This window comes from Sapajus apella, unplaced genomic scaffold, assembly GCF_009761245.1.
Source record: "Sapajus apella isolate SASKATOON/1434 unplaced genomic scaffold, GSC_monkey_1.0 scaffold142, whole genome shotgun sequence".
In the NCBI taxonomy this organism is placed as follows: Eukaryota; Metazoa; Chordata; class Mammalia; order Primates; family Cebidae; genus Sapajus; species Sapajus apella.
The window spans coordinates 2,461,170-2,484,324 of NW_022437082.1; the positions used below are offsets into that span (position 1 = coordinate 2,461,170).

The 23,155-nt window shown below is 36.4% G+C and overlaps 1 protein-coding gene across 3 annotated transcripts in view; it reads right to left on the reverse strand.

Moving 5' to 3' along the window:
- The window catches only part of GABRA3 (gamma-aminobutyric acid type A receptor subunit alpha3), a 250,190-nt gene that overhangs the window by 39,571 nt on the left and 187,464 nt on the right, over positions 1-23,155 (reverse strand). For all 3 annotated transcript variants that reach the window (XM_032264162.1, XM_032264160.1, XM_032264161.1), the window contains 2 exons: positions 20,621-20,703; positions 1,989-2,132 (listed from right to left, as the gene is read on the reverse strand). In XM_032264162.1, coding sequence (XP_032120053.1) covers positions 1,989-2,132; positions 20,621-20,703 — 227 coding nt within the window. The remainder of the gene's footprint in view (positions 1-1,988; positions 2,133-20,620; positions 20,704-23,155) is intronic.

A 23,155-nucleotide genomic window follows, 5' to 3' on the forward strand; every position in this document is an offset into this window, starting at 1 on the left:
TTTTCCTGTCATGAACATTACCGTCTGTGTGCTAAAGATAAGACAATCAGCGGTTTGCCCAAATGAAGTGGGAGTAGGGTCTGCTTGGGCAGCCAAAAATTGGTCTCACGAGTTGATGCCAGGCTGGCAGTGCCCAGGACGGACGGGGAGGTGAGGAGAGTGAATGGATGCAGGGACGTCTCTTGCTTACTCTCTCCAAGTAGGAAATCCCTGCAGCAGCAAAGTCAGGCCCTCAGCCTCTAGGGCCCAGCTGCGCTGTGCACTGCTTTGGGCTATGGGTGCTGCAGCCTCAGCCCCATCCCAGGGCCTCCTTCCTGTCTTCCCTTAAACTGGGGTGGGAAAGGGAGGGGAGAGGAGGCAGTAACAGTGGTGGTGGCATGTCTGCAAGCAGGAGGCCGGCTTCTCTGCTCACACATGTAAGGGGTCCAGTGGAGACATGAGAGGACAGGAGGGTATGTGAGACCTGTTGATGGCTTCTCTCCCTCCTTCCTTTCACAGTCCCAGGATCAAGGCCCTGGAGCCTGGCAGCACCTGTGCAGCTAGTGCAGGAAAAGTGTATCAATGCCCCTGCTTCACCTTCGGCAGAGTGAGCCAGGGATGGGTCCCTGTCTAGCTCTGGCCACACTCCCAGGGCTCTGAGCCCTGGTCACAGTGGCCCAGGTAAGCCAATGCATGATGGCCAGGAGCACTCCTGGGGTACAGGGACAGGGCCCAGGTGGCCCAGACACTCCCACTGCTGGCCACCTCTACTGCTTCTGCCAAAGCCAGGCACTTGACCGCAGCAGCAATGCTCACCTGCTGGAGGGAGGGGACTCTTCAGATTGGCGCCAACTGCACCTTGCCTACCTATGCCACTTGGGCTGGTCCAGGTGGAGGCCTGCCACACATGACTCCAGGACCCCATAGAACAGCTCACCCACCCCCACAGCCCTACACTCTGAACAGCTTTCAGCTTCCCCAACACCCATGTTCTCTCATCATTCTGGACTTTTGACATCTCAGTATTGTCTTTGTCAAGAATAGCCTTTCCCCACACTAATTCTAGATATCTAAATCCTGTTTGTCCTTCAACTCCATTTCAAATGTTGATTTTTTTTAGACACTGTACCCTGATTTTGAGGTGGAGGGAGAACCGGGGGCAGAGAAGATGATAGACTGTGACATCATAAGGGGGAACAGCATATGCTTAGATAATGAGATAAAAGGACATTTATAATTGTGGAGTCACAGAGACAAGTGTTGCTTGAAAATTAATGTTGAAAGCTTTTATATTTCACAGCAAAAACATTATGTGATATGTGGGCCCCAGCATATATTCCATTTTGGCAAATATTCTAAGGTTAGTTGAGATTCAGAATATATCATGCCTCAGGCCCCTTGAACTGGTCAGGGGCCATTTCCAAATGGACAGATTTAAGACCATAGAACAAAACTTCAGTTCCATTTGTCAATATCAAACTGTTAGCCATTGATAAGGCCTAGCAGGTTTTGCCAACTAAGCTGTTTTTCTAACTTACATGATCCACTTAAGAAAATAATTCTATGACTACTCCCTGCACATCGGGGCTGTGTGTTTGACCTTTTCTGGGATTATTAATGTGCCACCTCAGCATGGGCTGAGTTAAGCAAATATTTTAATGAAATCTTTAGGACCAAAGCTCAGCTCTTCACCCACCATGGCCTCCATTTGCTTTCTCTTCTCATACTCCAACCCAAATGCCCTTCACTTTCTGTATCACTCTCCAAGAGGCAGCAGGCTATTGTGGTTAAGAGGATGGTCTGGGGAGCCAGTCTGCAAAGTGTTCATTTTGGTTTTGCCATTGCATAACTGTGACATGGAGCAAATTACTTATAATAATTTTCTCATGATAATACTAACTTTATCACAACATTGCTTTGAAGATTAAATAAGTTATAAGCACTTAGAACATTGACTGGCAAGCGGTACAAGTTACAGCAATATTTGTTAAATAACATAAGTTAAATACCTGTACTAGACCGGATTATCTCTGTCCCAACAACATGGCCCAGCAGGTCATACTGGTTCAAGCGAGAGCCATCCTGTGCAACTTCCACAGATTTGTTCTTTCCGAGAGTCCAAGAATAAACCACTTCAGCTGTTGTATAGGCATCTAAGGCAGAGAAGGGTCAATAAAGAGAAGTTGAAGGAAACAGAGAATGATTACCCTTGATACTAAATGGAAATGAAATTGAAATAAAATTTCCATCTTCAAAGAGTTCTGGGTATGTGATCTGTCTTCAACTGAAGTACATCCATCCATCCCTCCATGTATCCATCCATGTATCCATCCTTTCATCCAATGAACCCTCATTGAATAGCTACTGTAGTATATGCTGTGTACATAGAAATGAACCCAAAGTGGTCTCACACTTCAGTGACTATCTTCTAGACTGCCAATAAACTTTCCTTCTGTTGGAGAGTAGACAGTAGGGGCAGGGGGTAGGAATGGCTAAAAATGTTATCTCATGTAGATGTCACAGGCTCAAATGCCTACAAGAGCCAGAGAGATTGACATAATTTGGATATTTGACCACTCCAATTCTTATGTTAAAATGTGAACCCCAGTGATGGAATTGGGAACCAGTGGGAGGTGTTTGAGTCTTGGAGGCAGATCCCTCACAAATGGCTTGGTGCCACCCCCGCTCCAGTAATGAGTAAATTCTTGCTGTATTAGTTCACAGGCTATCTTGTTATTTTAAAGGATCCTTGCACCTCCATCTTTCTCTTGCTCCCTCTTTTCATGTGACACGCTGGCTCCCTTTGCCTTTCGCTATGAATAAAATGTTCCTGAGGTCCTTACAAAAATCAGATGCTGGCTTCATGCTCCTTGTACAGCCCCTCCCACCCAAACCAAAAACCAAATAAAACCCTTGTCTTTATAAATTACCCAGCTTCAGGTATTCCTTTATTGCAAAGTAAAACAGACTAACACAGAGTTACCTTGAATAAGTAAAACAGGCTAGCTGTCACAAAAATAAGCTGACAGAAAAGTAATAAAAAATAATTAATTGTGTGGTGAGCATATGAGAGAAAGTAAAAATTCAAACTGGTAATATTTTAAGTTAAAAAAGAAAAATTCCAAATTGAAATTACAATAATTTTCTTTCATAACTGATTTATTAACATTTTGATATGCAAACTAGACATCTGACACCTTTTCTTCTGCATCAGCACTAGTGTCAAGGCTTGTATTTAGAATTCCAATGCCAAGTACAGAATTTGTATAGATTAATTTTAACAGGGGTGCGAGTAAGGGAAATGGTGAGGAATGAGGTGGGGTTACTTAATTTTAGTCAATATATTAAAGAAAAGAGCTGATTCCTTCCCTAACATAATTAATTCTTTCCACCATTGATTTTATATCTAGGGTGAGCACTTGCCCTAACTTAGTCACCCAGGCTCATAAAGGGAAGCTGACCACATACTATATGCACTTTTCCTCCAATTTTTAGCTGCCTGTTGTTCAAGCCAAAGGGGATGAGGGGTTCCTCCAGCTCATGGTGGCAACTACTATACTCCCAATACACTCTATATAAACCTTTTATGACAAAGCAAATAATTTCTGGTGAATCTGCCAATAAACACATATAAATGCTAGGTCCCTGAAAAACTTTGCAACAACATGGGATATACATTTCACAAGTCTGACATTAACAGCTACTCGTGGGTACTAATTGTGATCTGCTTACATTACACTTTTTAAAACTTTTTCAATATACATAAATAAGTCATTTCCTGCTTTGTTTGTAGTGAGCAACACACTAAAAATTTCTCTAATCACATCAAAATTCTCATTGACATCATGAAAAAATATTCATAACTATGATTTTTTTATATTTGTGATCTTATCAGCTGCAAAAGAAAATATCACAAGAAATTTAACTTTTCCACATAACTTGCTTTGAATATAGTCTCCATCATTTCTTCAACACAACAACAGTAATACTTCTAGTTGAACACAAAATTTCTGATGCAATTAATAGACATTTTTATAAGTTTGGTATCTATGAAATATTTTGATGCCTATAAAGGTTTATTGCTGAATGCATGAGTGCATTTTCTAGCAATAACATTTAGTGTATGCATTCAAACCCAAAACCTAACTTTCAATGTTTTTTAATTAATATTTTCATTTTACATTTTTTCCATAGATAAATCAGTTTTTTGTAATGAATTGCAAAATTTTGATATACGAAGTTTTATGTTTTCAACAAAAGCATACTTTATGTGCTTAAAGATGTGAAAAATCCTTTATTTCTATAAGAAAATGTAAATTTTCCCATCTTGTTTAAAATATAGCCATCTCAGCCTGTCTTAATTTTTAAAAAATTGATAGATATGATACCAGAACTCTTTCACTTTCCTCATTGCTACTGTGAGCTCTTAATTCTATTGAGAGTAAAACAAACGTGCAAGTGAAATGACTACTGGCAATTGATATTAGACCCTTTTCTCAGGGAGGGAGGTGAAAATAATAGAGATTATGAGGAAAGGGAAAATATATCCTCATCTACAAGGGATAATCAGTATTTAGCCTTGATTGATTGAAGTCATGTAGAATTTGAGCCAGTGTTGTCGATCTTCTGATTTTGTGAAATAATAAACAAATCTGGAATTTTATGTTATATCTCCAAAATTTAAAATCTTAGTAAATAATTTAAAAAGTTATAGTGTGTGTATCAAACAAATCACACCTGAAGCTCCCAATTTACAATCGCTGTTCTAGAGACTTTCTGTTATAGATGGCTATGATTCCTTATGCTTCCACCTTAAAAACAAAGCGTCATCTGCTACTTATGGGATATCTAGGACTCTTGGCTTGAATTGTGGACCTTTAAACTATTATCAACAAGAAGAAAGGAAAATCTTCTCAGAACTCTTCTCATACCCTTACCCAAAATTTATACTGATATTATATAAGGCAGTCATAGTACTTTTAGTGAAATGTGATTTCACAAGACCCTTGTGCTCTCATTTTTTCCCCAGATTCTTTTATTTTTAGTACATATGTTTGGGGTACCCCTACTCCTCCTAAGCAGGGAACCATCTGTATATGTCTTCTTACCTTTGCTGTTCAGATGGTTGTAACCCCTTATGTTTAAAGGATAGGGCCATGTTATATCTAATCCACCCAAAATTTTGACAATATAAAACTAGAACAGGTTTGTTCAGGGAAAGAGTAGGCAATGGAAGATTTTTTCCCACCCCTAAAAAAGAAAAGGAATTTCTTGCTGGATCTCTTAATTTAAGCTGAGTACCCTGAATATTCACCCTGAAAATCCAAGCAGATCCTAATGCAAATGTGACAATAAATTGTGCAACGATCAGTGTCTCAGAAAATTCACTTGCCCAGAGTAGCAACTTAGTTTATGCAAAAAGCAATGGTTTAATTTATTTGGCAATAATACATGGGATCAGAGGGATTTGTGGAGGGAAAAAAATACCCTCTTCTCATATGATATAGGGCAAAGCAGGAAAGAAGAATGAGTGGAAGAGGAAGATGTAAATTTTAAAAAATTGAAAACTACTTGATTGAGTGTCTGCTTGGAGCCTGATCTGTGCTGGTAAACAAAGTTTGTGAAGGCACAATAACCACCATCACATCAGGAAGCCCATAATTTACTGGTGGAGACAGAGAAAGCACAATGGGGCTGTAGTGCAATTTTGAACATAAGAGTATGCATACTAGTGAAATAAACATAAGTGTTAAGTAAAACCAGAGGTGAGCACTATTACTCCTGCTCAGAGTAGAGTGTTACAGAGGGATTCTTAAAGTAGATGATACTCAGAAGATGAGGCCACCTTTAGTAGGTGAAAGGACATTCCTAGCAAAAGAACAACCTAGTCAAGGCAAAGAGGAATTAATAATATCACTGAACCCACAGGCCAGAGGGAAGCTTAATAAATAGAATAAAATATTCAAATTAGCTTGGGTGCAGTGGCTTAAGCTATAATCCCAGCACCTTAGGAGGCCAAAGCGGAGGATTACATGGGGCCAAGAGTTTGAAACCAGCCTGGGCAACATAGAAAGAACCCGTCTCTACAAAATATTTAAAAATTAGTTGGACATGGTGGCACATGCCTGTAGCCCCAGCTGCTCAGGAGGCTGAGGCAAGAGGATCAATTGAGTCCAGGAGTTCAAAGCTACAGTGAGCTATGATCGAGCCCCTGCACTCCAGCCCAGGCAACAGAGCAAGACCACTGACTCCAAAAAAATAAAAATAAAATAAAACCAAATTGCCTACCCTAAGAAATAAGGGTTTTTGAAGTCCTGTATTTCTTTCTTTTATTATATAGTCCTCAGAAGAAACTTCTAATGGGCAAGTGGGAATGTCTGTTGGAATATACACATGTGTGTATATACAAGTGTATACACACAACGAGTTGTGGACATGCCTAAAGGAAAGAGATGATATGACCAAATATAAGCTTGGGAAGGATCACCTGGGCTGTCAAACAGATGGCTGGTGGAAAAGAGTGAAACTGAAGCCAAGACTGTATTTAAAATGTCATCACAATGGCTTTTTGGTGTCAGTGAACCATAGGCATAATATACTGGACAGTGGGTTGAACTGAGTGGGACAAAGAGATTTCAGAAGTGGAACTGATTATAATTTTTTACTTTTCATGGTGGTTAAGAAAGAAAAAAGGATATTTTTAAAAGATTCTAAATGATCCTAAGATTGTAGCTTTTGCAAATACATGGATAATGATGGAATTTATTCACTTACTGGGGAACAGAATTCTTCCCAGTTAGACCTCTTTCTGCTTTCCTTATTTCATGGAATTGGGCTCCTTTAATTCCTCAGTTATAAAACTCTTCCCCCTCTTCTCTGTTCCAATCATTCTATTTTCATGAGGAGCTGGGGTAGGGTGGAGGTATTGATTCCTTCGGAAAGGATGTCTATCTACCTGACAATTAGAACGTTTGCACTCCCAGAATGAGCCCCTCAATATAATTCATATGAGCTATAATGGCAAATGCATCTCCTTGCCTTTAGTTGCTTAGCAAAATGCCTCCTTCTGTTATCTGAGCCTTGATATGTAACAGACCCCAGGAAAAAGGGAAGGAACAAACATTCTTGCCATGTTAGCACAAATGAGAAAGCATTTCTTTTGAAATATTGTCAAAAACTGCTTGCTTGATTGATTCAGTTACCCATTCAACAAATATTAAGGCATTATATTAGATAGTGAAGATACAGAGGTCGTAAAACATTTGAGGCCCCATCACCTCATTGAGCTTACAGTTAAGTGAGAAAATACAGATAATACAACAAGTAAATAAACAAAGAATCTAGGAACAGTAATACATGCTATGAAGAAAATAGAGTTATAAGATGAGGAGGGGCATCATTAGATACAGTGATAAGAGAAGATCTCTCTGAGAGGGCAATTTCTAATCTGAAAGATGAGAAGAAGTCAATCATGCAAGAGCTTGATGGAAAATATTTCAGGCCAAAATAATAACAAAACAACAAATTTTCCAAACCCCAAAACCAACAAATGTTAAGTTTTCTAAGTGGTAAAAAGTTCTAGGAACTGGCAGAAGGCCAATGTAATGGGGAGAGGGATATGATGTAAGGTTGAGGAGGTAAGTAACCAGAATACACGATCTAAACCAAGATAGAGAACACAGAGTTTTAGTGAAAAGAACTTATGTTTGATTTGGACATGGTAAAAATCCAAGGGTTCTACAGATTTCCCAGCACCATATGTTGAAGAGACTATCCTTTCCCTGATATGTATTTTGGTGCTTTTTTTCAAAAATCAGTTAGCTTTAAATATGTGGGTTTATTTCTGTATTCTCTATTCCTTTATTTTTTTTTTATTTTTGTAGGTTTAGGGAGTAAAAGTGCAGTTTTGTTAAATTCATATATTGTGTAGTGGACAAGTCTGGGCTTTTAGTGTACCCATTGCCCCCATACTGAACATTGCACCCTATAGGTATTTTTTCAATCTTCAACCCCTCATACCTTCCCACCTTTTGGAATCTCCAATGTGTATTATTTCACTCACTATATCCATGTGTATCCATTATTTGTCTCCAACTTGTAAGAATATGTGGTATTTGAGCTTATGAGTTATATCACTTAGGTTAGTGGCCTCTAGTTCCATCTATGGTGCACCAAACACAGGATTTCATCCTTTTTATGGCTGAGTAGTATTCCATGGTGAATGTGTGTATGTGTGCATGTGTGCATATATATATATACATAAAGGTAGCTATCCTTTCTAAAGGAATCAATCCCTCTACCCTACCCCACCTCCTCATGAAAATAGAATACATATATATATATATATATATATATATATATGCACACACACATACATACCAATTTTCTTTACCCAGTCATCTACTGATGCTACTGATGGGCCTTTAGGTTGATTCCATGACTTTGCTATTGTGAATAGTGCTGTGAAAAACATACAATTGCATGTGTCTTTTTTTGTTCCATTGTTCTATGTGTCAATTTTTATGCCACTATCATGCAGTTTTGGTTACTATGGCTTTGTGATATATTTTAAAGTCAGGTAGTGTGATGCCCCAGCTTTGTTCTTTTTGCTCAGTATGATTTTGGCTATTTGGGATCTTGTGTTGTTTCGTGTAAATTTTAGAATGTTTTCTCTATTTCATGAAGTATGTCACTGGTGTTTTGATAGCAATTGTATTGAATGTGTAGATTGCTTTGGGTAGTATGAATATTTAAACAATATCAGTTCTTCCAATCTACGAACACAGACGACTATTTATTTGTATCTTCTTCAATTTCTATAATCAATGTTTATAGTTTTCATTGTGGAGATCTTTTAACTCCTTGGTTACATTTGTTCCTGGAAATTTTACTTTATTGTTTTGTATCTATTGTAAATGGGATCACTTTCTTGATTTTTTTTCACATAGTTCACTATTGGCATATAGAAATGGTACTGAATTTTATATGTGCATTTTGTATCCTTCCACTGTACTTATTTTCTTCATTAATTCTAACAATTTGTTGGTCAGTTCCTTAGGGATATATATGATTGTGTCATCTGCAAACAGGGACAATTTGACTTTCTCCTTTCCAATTTGGATGCCTTTTATTTCTTTATGTTGCCTAATTGCTCTGGTTAGGACTTCTAGTATTTCTAGGACTTCTCACCATCAGTTGTGAGAAGTGGGGAGAGTGGGTATCTTTCTCTTGTTTCAAAGTTTCAGATCTTATAAAAGAGCTTTCAACTTTTTCCATTCAATATGATGTTTGCTGTAGGTTTGTCGTATATGGCCTTTATTGTGTTGAGGTACATTCTTTATCTATACCTAATTAGCTAAGAGCTTTCATCATGAAGAGATGTTGAACTTTATTGAACATTTTTTCTTCATCTATTGGAATTACCATGTATTTTTTGTCCTTGATTTTGTTGATGTCATGTATCACATTTATTAATTTGCATTTTTCAGCCATTTTTGCATTCCTGGGATGAACCCCACTTGTCTCTTCAACATGGTCCTGAGAAAACTGCATGTCCACATGTACAAGAATGAGATTAAACCCTTTTCTCTCACCATAAAAAAATCGAATCAAAATGGATTAATGACTTAAATGTAAACCCAAAGCTATAAAATTACTAGAAGAAAACGTAGGGGATATTCTACATGCCATTAGTCATCTGAGCAAGGATCTTTTAGATAAGAATCCAAAAGCACAGACAATAAAAGCAAAAATAGAGATATGGAATTTTATCAAACTAAAAATCTTCTTTACAGCAAATGAAATAACAGAGTGAACAGAAAATATACAGAATGGGAAAATATTTTCAAAGTATACATCTGATAAGGGATTAATATCCAGAACACATAAGGAACTCAAATAACTCAATGTATAACAAAGCCAAATAATCTGATTTTAGAAATGGGCAAAATATCTGAATAGGCATCTCTCAAAAGAAGATATACAGATGGCCACCAGGTATATAAAAATACTGTGTCACTAATCATTACAGAGATGCAAATCAAAACCACAATTAAATATCATCTCACCCCAGTTAGAATGACTATTATCAAAAAGACAAAAGAGAACAAGGGTTAGAAAAGATGAGAAGAAAGGGGAGCTCTTTCTTATACACCATTGGTAAGAATGCAAATCAGTACTGCCACTATGAAAAACAGTACGAAGTTTCCTCAAAAAATTAAAAACCAAACTACCATGTTAACCAGCAATTCTACTATGGAGTATATATCCAAAATAAATAAAAATGAGTATGTTCGAGAGCTATCTACACTTCAATAATTATTTCAGCACTGTTCAAAATAGCCAAGACATGGAATCAATCCAAGTGCTCATCAACGAATGAATAAGAAAATGTTTTTACATTCAAACTATACTATAAGGCTACAGTAATCAAAACAGCATGGTACTGGTACCAAAACAGAGATATAAACCAATGGAACAGGACAGAGGCCTCGGAGGCAACACAACACATCTACAACCATCCTATCTTTGGCAAACCTGACAAAAACAAGCAATGGGGAAAGGATTTCCTGTTTAATAAATGGTGTTGGGAAAACTGGCTAGCCATGTGCAGAAAGCAGAAACTGGACCCCTTCCTGACACCTTACACTAAAATTAACTCCAGATGGATTAAAGACTTAAACATAAGACCTAACATCATAAAAACCCTAGAAGAAAATCTAGGCAAAACCATTCAGGACATAGGCGTAGGCAAGGACTTCATGACCAAAACACCAAAAGCATTGACAACAAAAGCCAAAATAGACAAATGGGACCTAATCAAACTCCACAGCTTCTGCACGGCAAAAGAAACAGTCATTAGAGTGAATTGGCAACCAACAGAATGGGAAAAAATTTTTGCAGTTTACCCATCTGACAAAGGGCTGATATCCAGAATTTACAAAGAACTAAAACAGATTTACAAGAAAAAAACTAACAAGCCCATTCAAAAGTGGGCAAAGGATATGAACAGATACTTTACAAAAGAAGACATACATGAGGCCAACAAACATATGAAAAAATGCTCATCATCACTGGTCATCAGAGAAATGCAAATCAAAACTACATTGAGATACCATCTCACGCCAGTTAGAATGGCAGTCATTAAAAAATCTGGAGACAACAGATGCTGGAGAGGATGTGGAGAAATAACACTTTTACACTGTTGGTGGGAGTGTAAATTAGTTCAACCATTGTGGAAGACAGTGTGGCGATTCCTCAAGGACCTAGAAATAGAAATTCCATTTGACCCAGCAATCCCATTACTGGGTATATATCCAAAGGACTATAAATCGTTCTACTATAAGGACACGTGCACACAAATGTTCATTGCAGCACTGTTTACAATAGCAAAGACCTGGAACCAACCCAAATGCCCATTGATGATAGACTGGACAGGGAAAATGTGGCACATATACACCATGGAATATTATGCAGCCATCAGAAACGATGAGTTCGTGTCCTTTGTAGGGACATGGATGAACCTGGAAACCGTCATTCTCAGCAAACTGACACAAGAACAGATGATCAAACACCGCACGTTCTCACTCATAGGCGGGTGTTGAACAATGAGAACACATGGACACAGGGAGGGGAGCACTACACACTGGGGTCTGTTGGGGGGGAAATAGGGGAGGGACAGTGGGGGATGGGGAGTTGGGGAGAGATAGCATGGGGAGAAATGCCAAATATGGGTGATGGGGAGGAAGGCAGCAAATCACGCTGCCACGTGTGTACCTATGCAACAATCTTGCATGTCCTTCACATGTACCCCAAAACCTAAAATGCAATAAAATAAATTTAAAAAAAAAAGGAAAATGTTTTTATATATATACACACATATACAAATGTATTTATATGTATACATTCTATTGTGTGTGTGTATATATATACATGTGTATATATGTGTATATACACATATATGTGTATATGCATGTATATATATGAATTCCTATATATGAATATACACACATTTGTGTATATATGTATATATACACACTTATACACATATATACATATAATATACATATATAATATATATAATTGTATAAATTCAAATACATAATTATATATGTATATACATAATTGTGTATGTATACACACATATATGTGTATATATGTGTATACATAATATATATATTCCTATACATAATTGTATCATTCATATAAATAATTTTAAATAGATGATATCATAGAAGTAGAGAGTAGAATGGCAGTTACCAGGGACCGGGGGAGGAGAATAGAAAGGGCCTAGAGGGAGCTTGGTTAATGTGGGGAGATTGATTAATGGGTAACAGGTACAATTGGATATAAGGTATAAGTCCAGGTGTGCTATTGTGCAGATAGTTGATTATATTTAAAAAAAATATTGTATGATACATTTCTAAATAGCTAGAAGTGAGGATTTTGAATGTTCTCATCACAAATACATAATAAATGTTTGAGATAATGGAAATGTTAAATACCCTGATTTGATCATTACACAATGTATAAATTTATTAAAACATCTAATTGTACCCAAAAAGTATACACAATTATTTGTCAATTAAAACAAAAACAATTTTAAAAAATTCAGGTGTTCTGATGAATCTGAAAGCTACAGCTTAAGGCTCATATTTATAAAACCAAATGGAAATAGGCTCTATATTGGTTCATAACTAAATCATATAATTACAATTCTCAAAACTTTAATTATTCACACTGACAGGGCAAGTTATAGCCACTAGTAACTGGCAAATTAAGACAAAATTTTGGATTTCTAGTGCAGAGTACATATGCGTCTTCATATATTGAGATGATCATGTGGTTTTTGTCCATTTTATTAATATGTCATATTATGCTGAATGGTTTTTGGTTGGTGAGCCAACTTTTTATTCCTGGCATAACTCTCACTTAAAGATGATGTATAATGCATTTTATAAGTTGCTTGAATCAGTTTACTGAGTTTTGTTGAAGATTTTTGTGTCTATAGTCATAAGAAATACTTGTCTATAGTTGTATTTTCTAGTGATCTTTGGTTTTGGTATCAGGGTAACACTGGCCTCGGAATGAATTGAGAAATGTTCTCTCCCCTTCTATATTTTGGAAGAATTACTTGTGAAAAACTGGTATTGGTTGGTATCAAGTCTTTAAATGTTTGGTACAATTCAATGGTGAAGCCCTAGATCTAAGCCTGGGCTTTTCTTTATGTGAAGTTATTAAATTACTAATGTAATCTATTTACTTAGTATAGGGCCAATAAAAATTTCTATTTCTCCTTCAGTCAGTTCATCAGTTTTTATATTTCTATGACATTTTTTCCATTTCATCTAAGCTATCTAATCTGTTGGTGTACAGTTACTCATCGTATTCCTGTAAAATCCTGCTTATTTCTGTAAGGCAATTATGATGTGTCTTCTTTCATGCTTTTAGTGATATGACTCTGTTCTTTTATTTGCTTCGTTTGTCTGGTGAAAGGTTTATCAGTTTTGTTGATCTTTTCAAATAACTTAGATTTTTTTAAATTTTCTTTAATTTTAAAAATTATTTAATTTATTTTTACTATAATATTTATTATGCTTTTCTTCTGCTTTTGGATTTAATTTGGTCTTCTTTTTTCTAGTCTCTTAAGGTGAAAGTTCAGATTATTGATTTTAGATCTCTCTTTTAAATACAGGCTTTACAGTTAGAAATTTCCTTCTAAGCACTGATTTAAACTGATGCATCCCATAAGTTTTGGTATATTATGTCATCATTTTCATTTGTTTCAAAATATTATCTAATTCCCCTTGTGATTTTTTATTTGGATCATTGTCTATTTAGGAGTGAAGTGTGTTGCTTGATCTCAACATATTTGTAAATTTTGGGAATTTACTTTTCTTACTGATTTCAATTTTGTTCAACTGAGGTAAGAAAATGTACTTTGCATGGTTTCTCTACTTTTAAATTTATTGAGTCTTATTGTATGACCTAACATATGGTCTACCTCAGAAAATGTTCCATATGCACTTGAGAATAATGTACAGTCTGATGTTGTTTGGGGGAATGCTCACAGATGTTGGTTAGGTCAAGTTGCTTTATAGAATTGTTCAAATCTTCTTTTCTGTGTTGATCTGCCTAGTTGTTCTATCCATGTATTGAAAGTGGAATATTGAAATCTCTAATTGTTACTGTTGAATTGTCTTCTTTTTCCCCTCACTTGTATCAGTGTTGCTTCATGTATTTTGGGGCTCTGTGTTCAGGTGTGCCTATCTTTATAATTGTTATATTTTTTCTGATGGATTGACCGTTTCATCATGACAAAATCTTCATGGTTTTTAGAGAGTAGGGAATAAGAGGGGAATAAGAGGGCCCTGTTCCCATCCTCTTATTCCCTACTCTCCCTTACTGAGAACTAATCATTTTTCTTGAATAACACTCTTCAGAGTACTAGGAGCCTTTTGTTAATTTCCAGAGTTTGGAGAAAGTTAATTTTGACAATGTTTGAAAATTGTCTCACTGCTTTTATGGAGGAGTGGATTTTCAGAAATCTTAACTCTGTCATTACAGAATTGCTTCATCACTAGAGGTTTTCTAAGATTAATTTTAACTACCCACTTAGGAACTTAATAATTTAAATCACCCTCCTTGATGTACTTTATTTGGCCTCCAAGACAACATGTTCCCTTTAGATTTTCCCATATGTCACCTGGCTTCTCCTTCACATTTATTAAACTATTCTCTTTTTTTAATAGATTCTAAATGTTATCATGTCTAAAGAAAAAGTCCTTCCTTGGTTCTCTTCTCTTCTCTTCTCTGTATATGGTCATTTCCATAGTGATCTCATCTAGCTGTATGGCTTTAAACATCATCTGTGTGAATGACACCTAAATTAAATCTCCAATCCAGATCTCTTTTATGAACACTGGAGTTACATCTCTGGTAATCAGCACCCAGAAGCATCATTTGCTTCCCTTTCCAATGACAACCCCCACCAAGGGTAACCACTATCTTGACTAGTGCTTCTATGTGGAAACTCCTTCTTGACATTGTGTTGAGAAAGATACATATTTTTTTGAATATCAAATCTTGAGAAAAATACTTGAGAAATTAGCAAAAATAGAAAAAGTATTGTAATGATCTTGTAAAAATTCAAGCGTAACAATAGACATAGAGACATTACTAGTTTGAAGGAATCTATTGATGTTAACTCAAAACCAAGAGCAGGAAATACTGCCACATTGAGTTACAGTTTTGAAATTTTCAGGTGTCAGGACAGATTAAAGTGGTTACAACCTGATCATTTGATTTTGCTTATTATAAGTGTGTTGATGGCCCTCTATGCTGCTGATGCTAAGTTATTCTTGAAAATTTAATATTAGTAAGTCTATATGCATAAGTATACTATACACATAGTATCTTATAGTATACTACACAGACAGCATTCTAAATGCATAAAATACTATATACTATATGCATAGTGTACTAGCATAGTATACTATACACAAACCCTGAGAATGTTCTTCCAAGAAATAACAATTTTAACAAGCAAATTAAATCCTTAAACTGGCAATTTTGAACAGTGATTCTGTGTAGTACTGTTTACTTTATTAAGAAATTCAAATGTTGTTATTCAAATACTATCAGTTTCCCAGCATTTTCCATTGTCTGAGTAATTTTCCATTTACTATCAGTCTTTGTGAATACTTTAAACTTACTATTAATATTTTTATTTATTAAAAGTTGGATATCCATGATTAAGAATAAAAAACATTAAGAAATTTGAAAGTGTGCTATGAATAACATTTATTTATAAAATACCTCGGAATTCTAACTTCTTGTTGATGGATAAAATATTAAAGGCTTTTTTTCTTTTTGAGATGGAGTCTTGCTGTGTTAGCAGGCTGGAGTGCAGTGGCACAATCTTGACTCACTGCAACCTCTAATTCTCTGGTTCAAGCGATTGTCGTGCCTCAGCCTCCTGAGTAGCTGGGATAACAGGCATGCACCACTATGCCCAGCTAATTTTTGTATTTTTAGTAGAGATGAGGTTTCACCATGTTGGCCAGGATGGTCTCGATTTCCTGACCTCATGATCCACTCAAAGCGCTGGGATTACAGGCATGAGCCACCGTGCCCAGCCAATATTAAATACTTTTAAAAGACCATATTAGCTTTGCCTGTTTGTGTATATAGTATAAATAGAATCACACTCTATATACACTTATATATTTGGATTTTGCTCAGCATTGTGTCTGTGACCTCATCCATGTTGTTGAGTGTAATATAAATGCCATTGCTGTATACTATTTCATTGTGTGACTATGCTACAGCTTTTTAATCCATTCTGATGGACATTAAGATAGTTTCCAGTGGGGTTATTACAATTAGCTCTGCTATGGACATTCTTTATATGTCTTTTGGCATACATAAACAATGATGCCTGTTTGAAATTATACTTAGGACTAGAGATGCAAAGTTATATGATATGCACATGTACAGCACTATTAAATGGCACCAAACAATTTTCCAAAACCTTGGTACAAATTTACATTCTTATCAGTAGTGCATAAGAGTACAGATTTGCTCAACATCCTCACCAAGAAGTGACATTTTCTGTCTTTCATGTTAGTCATTCTAAAGGGTGTGTACTGGTAGCCCCTGGATTTTATTTTTTATTTCCCTACTGACTCATGCAATCAGTCAGAGTGTGTGTGTGTGTGTGTGTCTGCGTGTGTGTGTTTGGAGCTTGGGAAACTGCTTTAAAAAGTGCCCATTAAAGACTTTGGCCTTTTTTCTATTGAGGATTCAGACACTTTTTATATAGGTTTGTATGTCTTATGCTTTTGTGTCCTTTCCTATTTATATGCAATGCAAATACATTCTTCCTCTCTGTGGCTTCTACTCACTCTCTTAGTAGTCTTCTAACAAAGGTAATTTCTTAATTTTTAATGTCTTTCAAGTCATTCTATTTTACCTTTATGGCTGATGTTAATCTATGTTCTGTTTAAGCAATCTCTACCTTTTCCAAGATTATGGAGATACTCTGTGATGTTTTCTTCTATTAATAAAAGCTGTATTGTTTTACCTTTCACTCTTTCAGTTTTAGATCTGCAAACCATCTGGAATTAATTTATTTTTATTATGTGACATAAGAGTCAATATGAATCTCTCTCTCTCTTCTATTCTCTTGCATGAGTATATTTGTCTACTTTGCAACAATAATATCTTTTCTAAATTACTGTAACTTCAAAATAGGTCTAGATATCTGATATCAAATTAGATTTTAATGTAAATTTCCCAGCTTCATTATTCTTTAAAGTCACCTTAACTACTCTTGTTACTTTAAATATTTCCAGATAAACTTTAGAATCAGCATTTTTTTTTCATTCTGTTTATCCTGCTTCATGTTTATGTGATTTCTTGAAGATTTGTGCTGATAATTTTCATCAGTTTTAAAGTGTTTGGCCTTTACTTAATTATTGCTTTTGCTCCTTTATCTGCCTGTTTATCCTCTGCAAATTACACATTGCAATTTATTTATTTAACTTTTATTTTAAGTTTGGGGTACATATGCAGGATGTGCCTGTTTGTTACATAGGTAAATGTGTGTCATGGGGGTTTGTTGTACAGATTATTTCATCAACCAGGTATTAAGACAAGTACCCATTAGTTATTTTTCCTGATCCTCTTTCTCCTCCTACCCTCCAATAACCCCAGTGTGTGTTGTTCCCCTTTGTGTGTCCATGTGTTCTCATCATTTAGTTCCTTCTTGTAAGTGAGAATATGCGGTATTTGATTTTCTGTTCTTGTGTTAGTTTGCTAAGAATAGTAGCCTCCAGCTCCATGCATGTCTCTGCAAAGGACAAGATATTCTTTTTTGATGGCTTCAGAGTATTCCGTGCTATATATGTACTATATTTTCTTTATCCAGTCTATAATTGATGGGCATTTAGGTTGATTCCATGTCTTTGCTACTGTGAGTAGTGCTATGATGAACATATGTGTGCATGTGTCTTTATAACAGGATAGCTTATATTCCCTTACTATGACCCAGGTACTTTTTACTTGTTTCTATATTTAGCTCTCTATGCTTTAGTTTGCTTTTCCTATTTTCCTATTTCCTATTTACCAGTTTTTCAGTCATCCAATCCTGTCTTCTGCTTGTCAGATCTATCCATTGAATTCTGAATTCTAGATATTGTACTTTTCTGTAATTCTAATTCATTCTTCTTTATAGATTCTAATTTTCTGTTAAAATTATATATATTTGATCTGTTTTAGTAATAATTTCCTCTTTTTTCTTTACTATATTAGCCGTAGCTTTCTAAAGTTTTTGTCTACAAACTCTGACATCTAAATCACCTGTATGTCTCTTTATATATTTTGGTTTTGGGCTTTGGTTTTAAACCTTGGTTTTAGGTCTCATGGTCCTGCCTATTCATATGATTAAGGATTTTCCATTGAATTCCATGCATTGTGTATAAAACTGTAGTATTTTCAAACAGAAGTCTCTTTTGCACCAAAAAGGATTCATTATTTACTTTGCTATACAGTTAGTATGGGAGAATTATCACGTTAATCTCATAGAGACTTGTGCTGGGTTATAGTTTTGGCTAAATCTAGTCTGTCTCTGCTATTCCGTTGTTACTAGGATTTAGGTCCCTAGGATTTTAAACTGGTAGTCTGACATGCCTTCTTCTTTTTTAGCATTGGAAGGCTGCAGAAAAGGAAGATCTGCTTTTCAGCGTTTTTCATATTAGCTTTTGTCCTCATGCTCTGTGCAAATTCAAAATTCAACAATTGTATTGAGAGGGAGATCAGCCATGAATTTGAAACGTTTTAGATTTTTCCTTTATGTCACCCTAGCCCTGTGTGATCATCAAATCACTGCTGTTTCTTCTCATTCACCAGTATGAACCCTATGCCCAGGGCCAAACTTGAATTCAAGCTGCAATCCAAGGCCAGAATTGGCAAATGCTCCCAGAGATGAAAAGCTGTAGGTCACTATTTCATCTATGAGAGGTTCTTTCAGTTCTCCAGAATTTTAGATTCTACAATCTTTACTGAGCTTTATTGCTTCTACAGTTCTAGGTTTTCTAGTTGTTAATGAGGAGAACACTGTTCACCAATCAACAACTCTGTCCTACCCAGAAATATTACAGTAACTGCCTACCTGGGCTCCACGATTTGATCCTTCTTCTACTTGTATCACTTAAAAAATTCCTAGTAATTATTTTAAAACATAGGTCAAATAATGCTGCTATTTTATTTAAAGTATTCTAATTGTTCTTCATTTTTCCTTAGAATATAATTCAAAGCACTTTAGTGGCCTATATGACTTTAGATTATCTGGCCCCCGCTTTGGTCTCATCCTCTTCTCCTGCTCATCCCTTTCTAACTCTAGCCAGCCACAGTGGCTGAACAAGTCACCTACCTTTCTGACACAAGGTATTTTTCCTGATTGTTCCTTCTACTTAGGGCACTATTTATATATATATATATCTCTCTATATAATCAATATATAGACATATATATACACATCGATAAACTCTCTACTTTCTTAATATTTCTGCCTGAATGTTACTCTTTAAAAATTAGGGTGATGCTAATTTCAGTGGTAACACAAATCCTCCAGCTAGGCATGGATGGAGGATTCTGCAGTACTTTTCCCCTAACTCTGCAGTACTTTTATGTTTTCCCATGTTGCTTCTCATATTACCACATGCCCTATGCTTTACCCGTTAATCCATTATTTTATCTTTCACTATCACTCTTATCTCTATAATATAAGCTCCACAGGGCAAGGTTTTTGGTTTATTTATGGATGCATTCCAAGCTCCTAGAACAGAACCTGGCACACAGAAGACAGTTTGTAAAGATTTGAAAAACTAATGATTGAAAAAACATGTTGCATTTAATTATTTGGGTCTTTTCAAATGCACTTTCTATTTCAAAACAGTTATTTAATTTTGATGTCATCAGCACATATCTTGATCTATTACTCTGATGACACTGCATATGAAACTCACTCTGAAATTCTTAGGTTGAAAAACTCACTCAAATTTTATTCAATTTTGATTTTTCTAATTTATTTGCAAATGGACTATATATTTACTACTTTCTCTGTAAAATTTACAGCTACTGGAAAAGATAATACTTTCAAAAGTGAGCAAATCTTCAGAATCTCTTCCTGTATATCATATACTGTTGAGAATTGGACAACTGGACAGAAGTATATGAAGATGCAGGTAGAATACACATTTCAAAAAATATAAACACATTCTGTTTGACATAGCTTGTCCTTAGATAGCTGTGACTGTATTATATATCAGTTCTGTCTTGCTCTGTCCTTTGGGCAATTTAGGAAACAGACATTAATGTTTCAATCTAATGACACAGAAATTAGTCTGAAATGGAAAAATGAAGTTTGCTTCTTAGAAAGAAAACTCTGTTAAAGGCTAAGTCTCCTCCTCCTGATTAGTTAGCAGTACTCAACCCCACTCTCTGACCCAGCCCCATGCCAGCCCGGATTAAAGGCCTCAGCTTTAGAAACTCCTAGTGAACAGAATACAATATGTTGTTTCTTTTGGAAGATCTGGCAAAAGAAAGAGAGAGAGAGACAGAGGGAGAGAGAAATACATACAGCTTCCAAACTTCAGTGGGCAGGCATGCACATCCATGGGAAAATCTTCCAAATGCATGGGACACTCGGCATGAATTGTTAACCTAAAAGAAGGGCAAACAGAAAATGAAATTTAGCTAAAATGAATGTTATTAAATACAGGGCTGTATTCCCACTCAGCAGCAATGAACTGTTCCTAAGGATTACGAAAGTTTTGTTTGTTTAGGTTAACTGAGATTCAAGTCTTTATGAACACAAAGGATGGATAAAATGAGCTAGATAGCCTCCCAAAGAGGCATTAAGTATTCATATTTTTGGTTCTTATCTGAATCCCATTGTATCACCTTTGAAAAACAAATATAAATTTTCTGTCCTAACTGTACTTTCTTAGACACCCCCTAAGAAGCCTGGAAACACCAAGTTCTGACTCATTCACTCCTGATTGCAGTTTAATTATTTCTGAAATATTTCTTCTCAGCAGGCTATTCTGTGAGTTAACCAATTTAAAGATTGCACTGAAGAGAAGAGATATGTGGAAAGAATATCTTTACCCTGATCATTAACAGACAAACACAAAAGATAATTCTGCTGCTCACAGGAACTGCTGTAGCTTTGTTGAAAGAGATGGCTCTTGAAGAACACACACACACACACACACACACACACAGGGAAACTGACCACTCCAGAAAAATAAAAAGGTGATGTGGGGCATTGGAAACCTCAGAGGTCAAGTCTAAAGAGCTTCTATTCTGTTAACAGAGACAACATCTAGAAAAGATGCTGGATGAGGCCGGGCGCGGTGGCTCACGCCTGTAATCCCAGCACTTTAGGAGGCCGAGGCGAGTGGATCACGAGGTCAAGAGACCGAGACCATCCTGGTCAACATGGTGAAACCCCGTCTCTACTAAAAATACAAAAAATTAGCTGGGCATGGTGGCGTGTGCCTGTAATCCCAGCTACTAGGGAGGCTGAGGCAGGAGAATTGCCTGAACCCAGGAGGCGGAGGTTGCGGTGAGCCGAGATCGCGCCATTGCACTCCAGCCTGGGTAACAAGAGCGAAACTCCGTCTCAAAAAAAAAAAAAAAAGAAAAAAAAAAAAAGAAAAGATGCTGGATGGATAGATGGATTGCTCAATGGAAATCTGAATGGGAGATGATATATTTACATACTCATTCCCCTACATTAGTCTCTCTGAATAGTCTATTTCAAGGTTTCCCCTTTGATTTCTTTTATTTTTTTTTCAAAGCTTAATTTTCCTTGAGCTAGATAGTAGCCTCCTATGTAGATACGGGGCTCACACTGCAAAAATTAAGGGTTGCTTGGAAGCTAGCCCTGATGAGCTACTTCTAACTAGCCTTTATACTTCCTGGATATATTGGACTCAACCCCTGCCATCTTTTTGGAGTTCTAATAAGTTGAGAAACTGATTATCAATTATAATGTCACTCATTTCCACAGTGGCTTCTTCCCTTGGATAGGTACTCCTGCTCAGAACTTTTCAGGACCCAAGTACTCCTTAGGACCAGAAATCTTGCCTAATAAAATATCAATATGTGAGACTGAAAAGAATATGCCTCACATCTATACAATTACCAAGGAAGCCTATGGGGAAGTGTTTTGTTGAGGCAACAAATAAAGAAGTGCCTGCAAGTAATCCCATGTGTAGGGTCTCCATTTCTCTCTCTTCACTCACAGTGCTACTGTAACAGTGTTAGGAAGCAAGATCTTAAGAACAAGATATCTCCAGGCTATGGCTGCTTAACACAGTTTCTCTTTGGTTAATGAGGGTAAGATATCAGGAGATATTTCTTATCAAATTACAGACATCCATGTGTCTAAGAAGGCATAGGAGGTTCAATGTATAATTGTTATCATGATGATGATCATTGCTAATAACCTATGAGATGCTCACAGCATGTTAACAACTTCTAAAGAACATTCCCATCAATAATTCCACTCAGGTCTGCCTCTAACATTTGTGATGTAGGGACCCTCGATTTCTGGAACTAAGGATTTTATTTATCTCATTTGCTCCCCATAGAGACCCTGTGTGGGACATATTGCAGGCATTATTATCATCTCTGTTTCCTAAATAATAATTCATGGAGTTAAAGTGACTTTCTCAAGTCACACAACTTGGAGAGCTAGAGTGCAAATCTGGTATTCTTTCTACCTCAACAATTTTCCATTCATCTGAGGGTAAATGTCTCCTCAGGTCCTCAGTAATCTTTAAGTCATATGTATCTGGTTACCTTTGAGTAAGTATGTTCTGTGTATCAGGTAGTCATGAGAAGATACTAAGAAAATAAGGAAGAACCAGAGGCACAAGCCACAATCGTTCCCCTCATAATGACCACTGTTACAGGAAGAGAAATATAACCCTCACATATACAGTTAACTATTGACATGGGGCAGGAGTTGAGTACATTAGCCTGAATACAGTCAGAGTGCTTTCTGTTGCAGAAAAAGCTTGAGGGGATATTGAAAATCCTAGCTATGAGAAGGTAGATAAGGAGGGCAAGAAAGTCAGACAGCATTGACATGTTCAAGAACCAA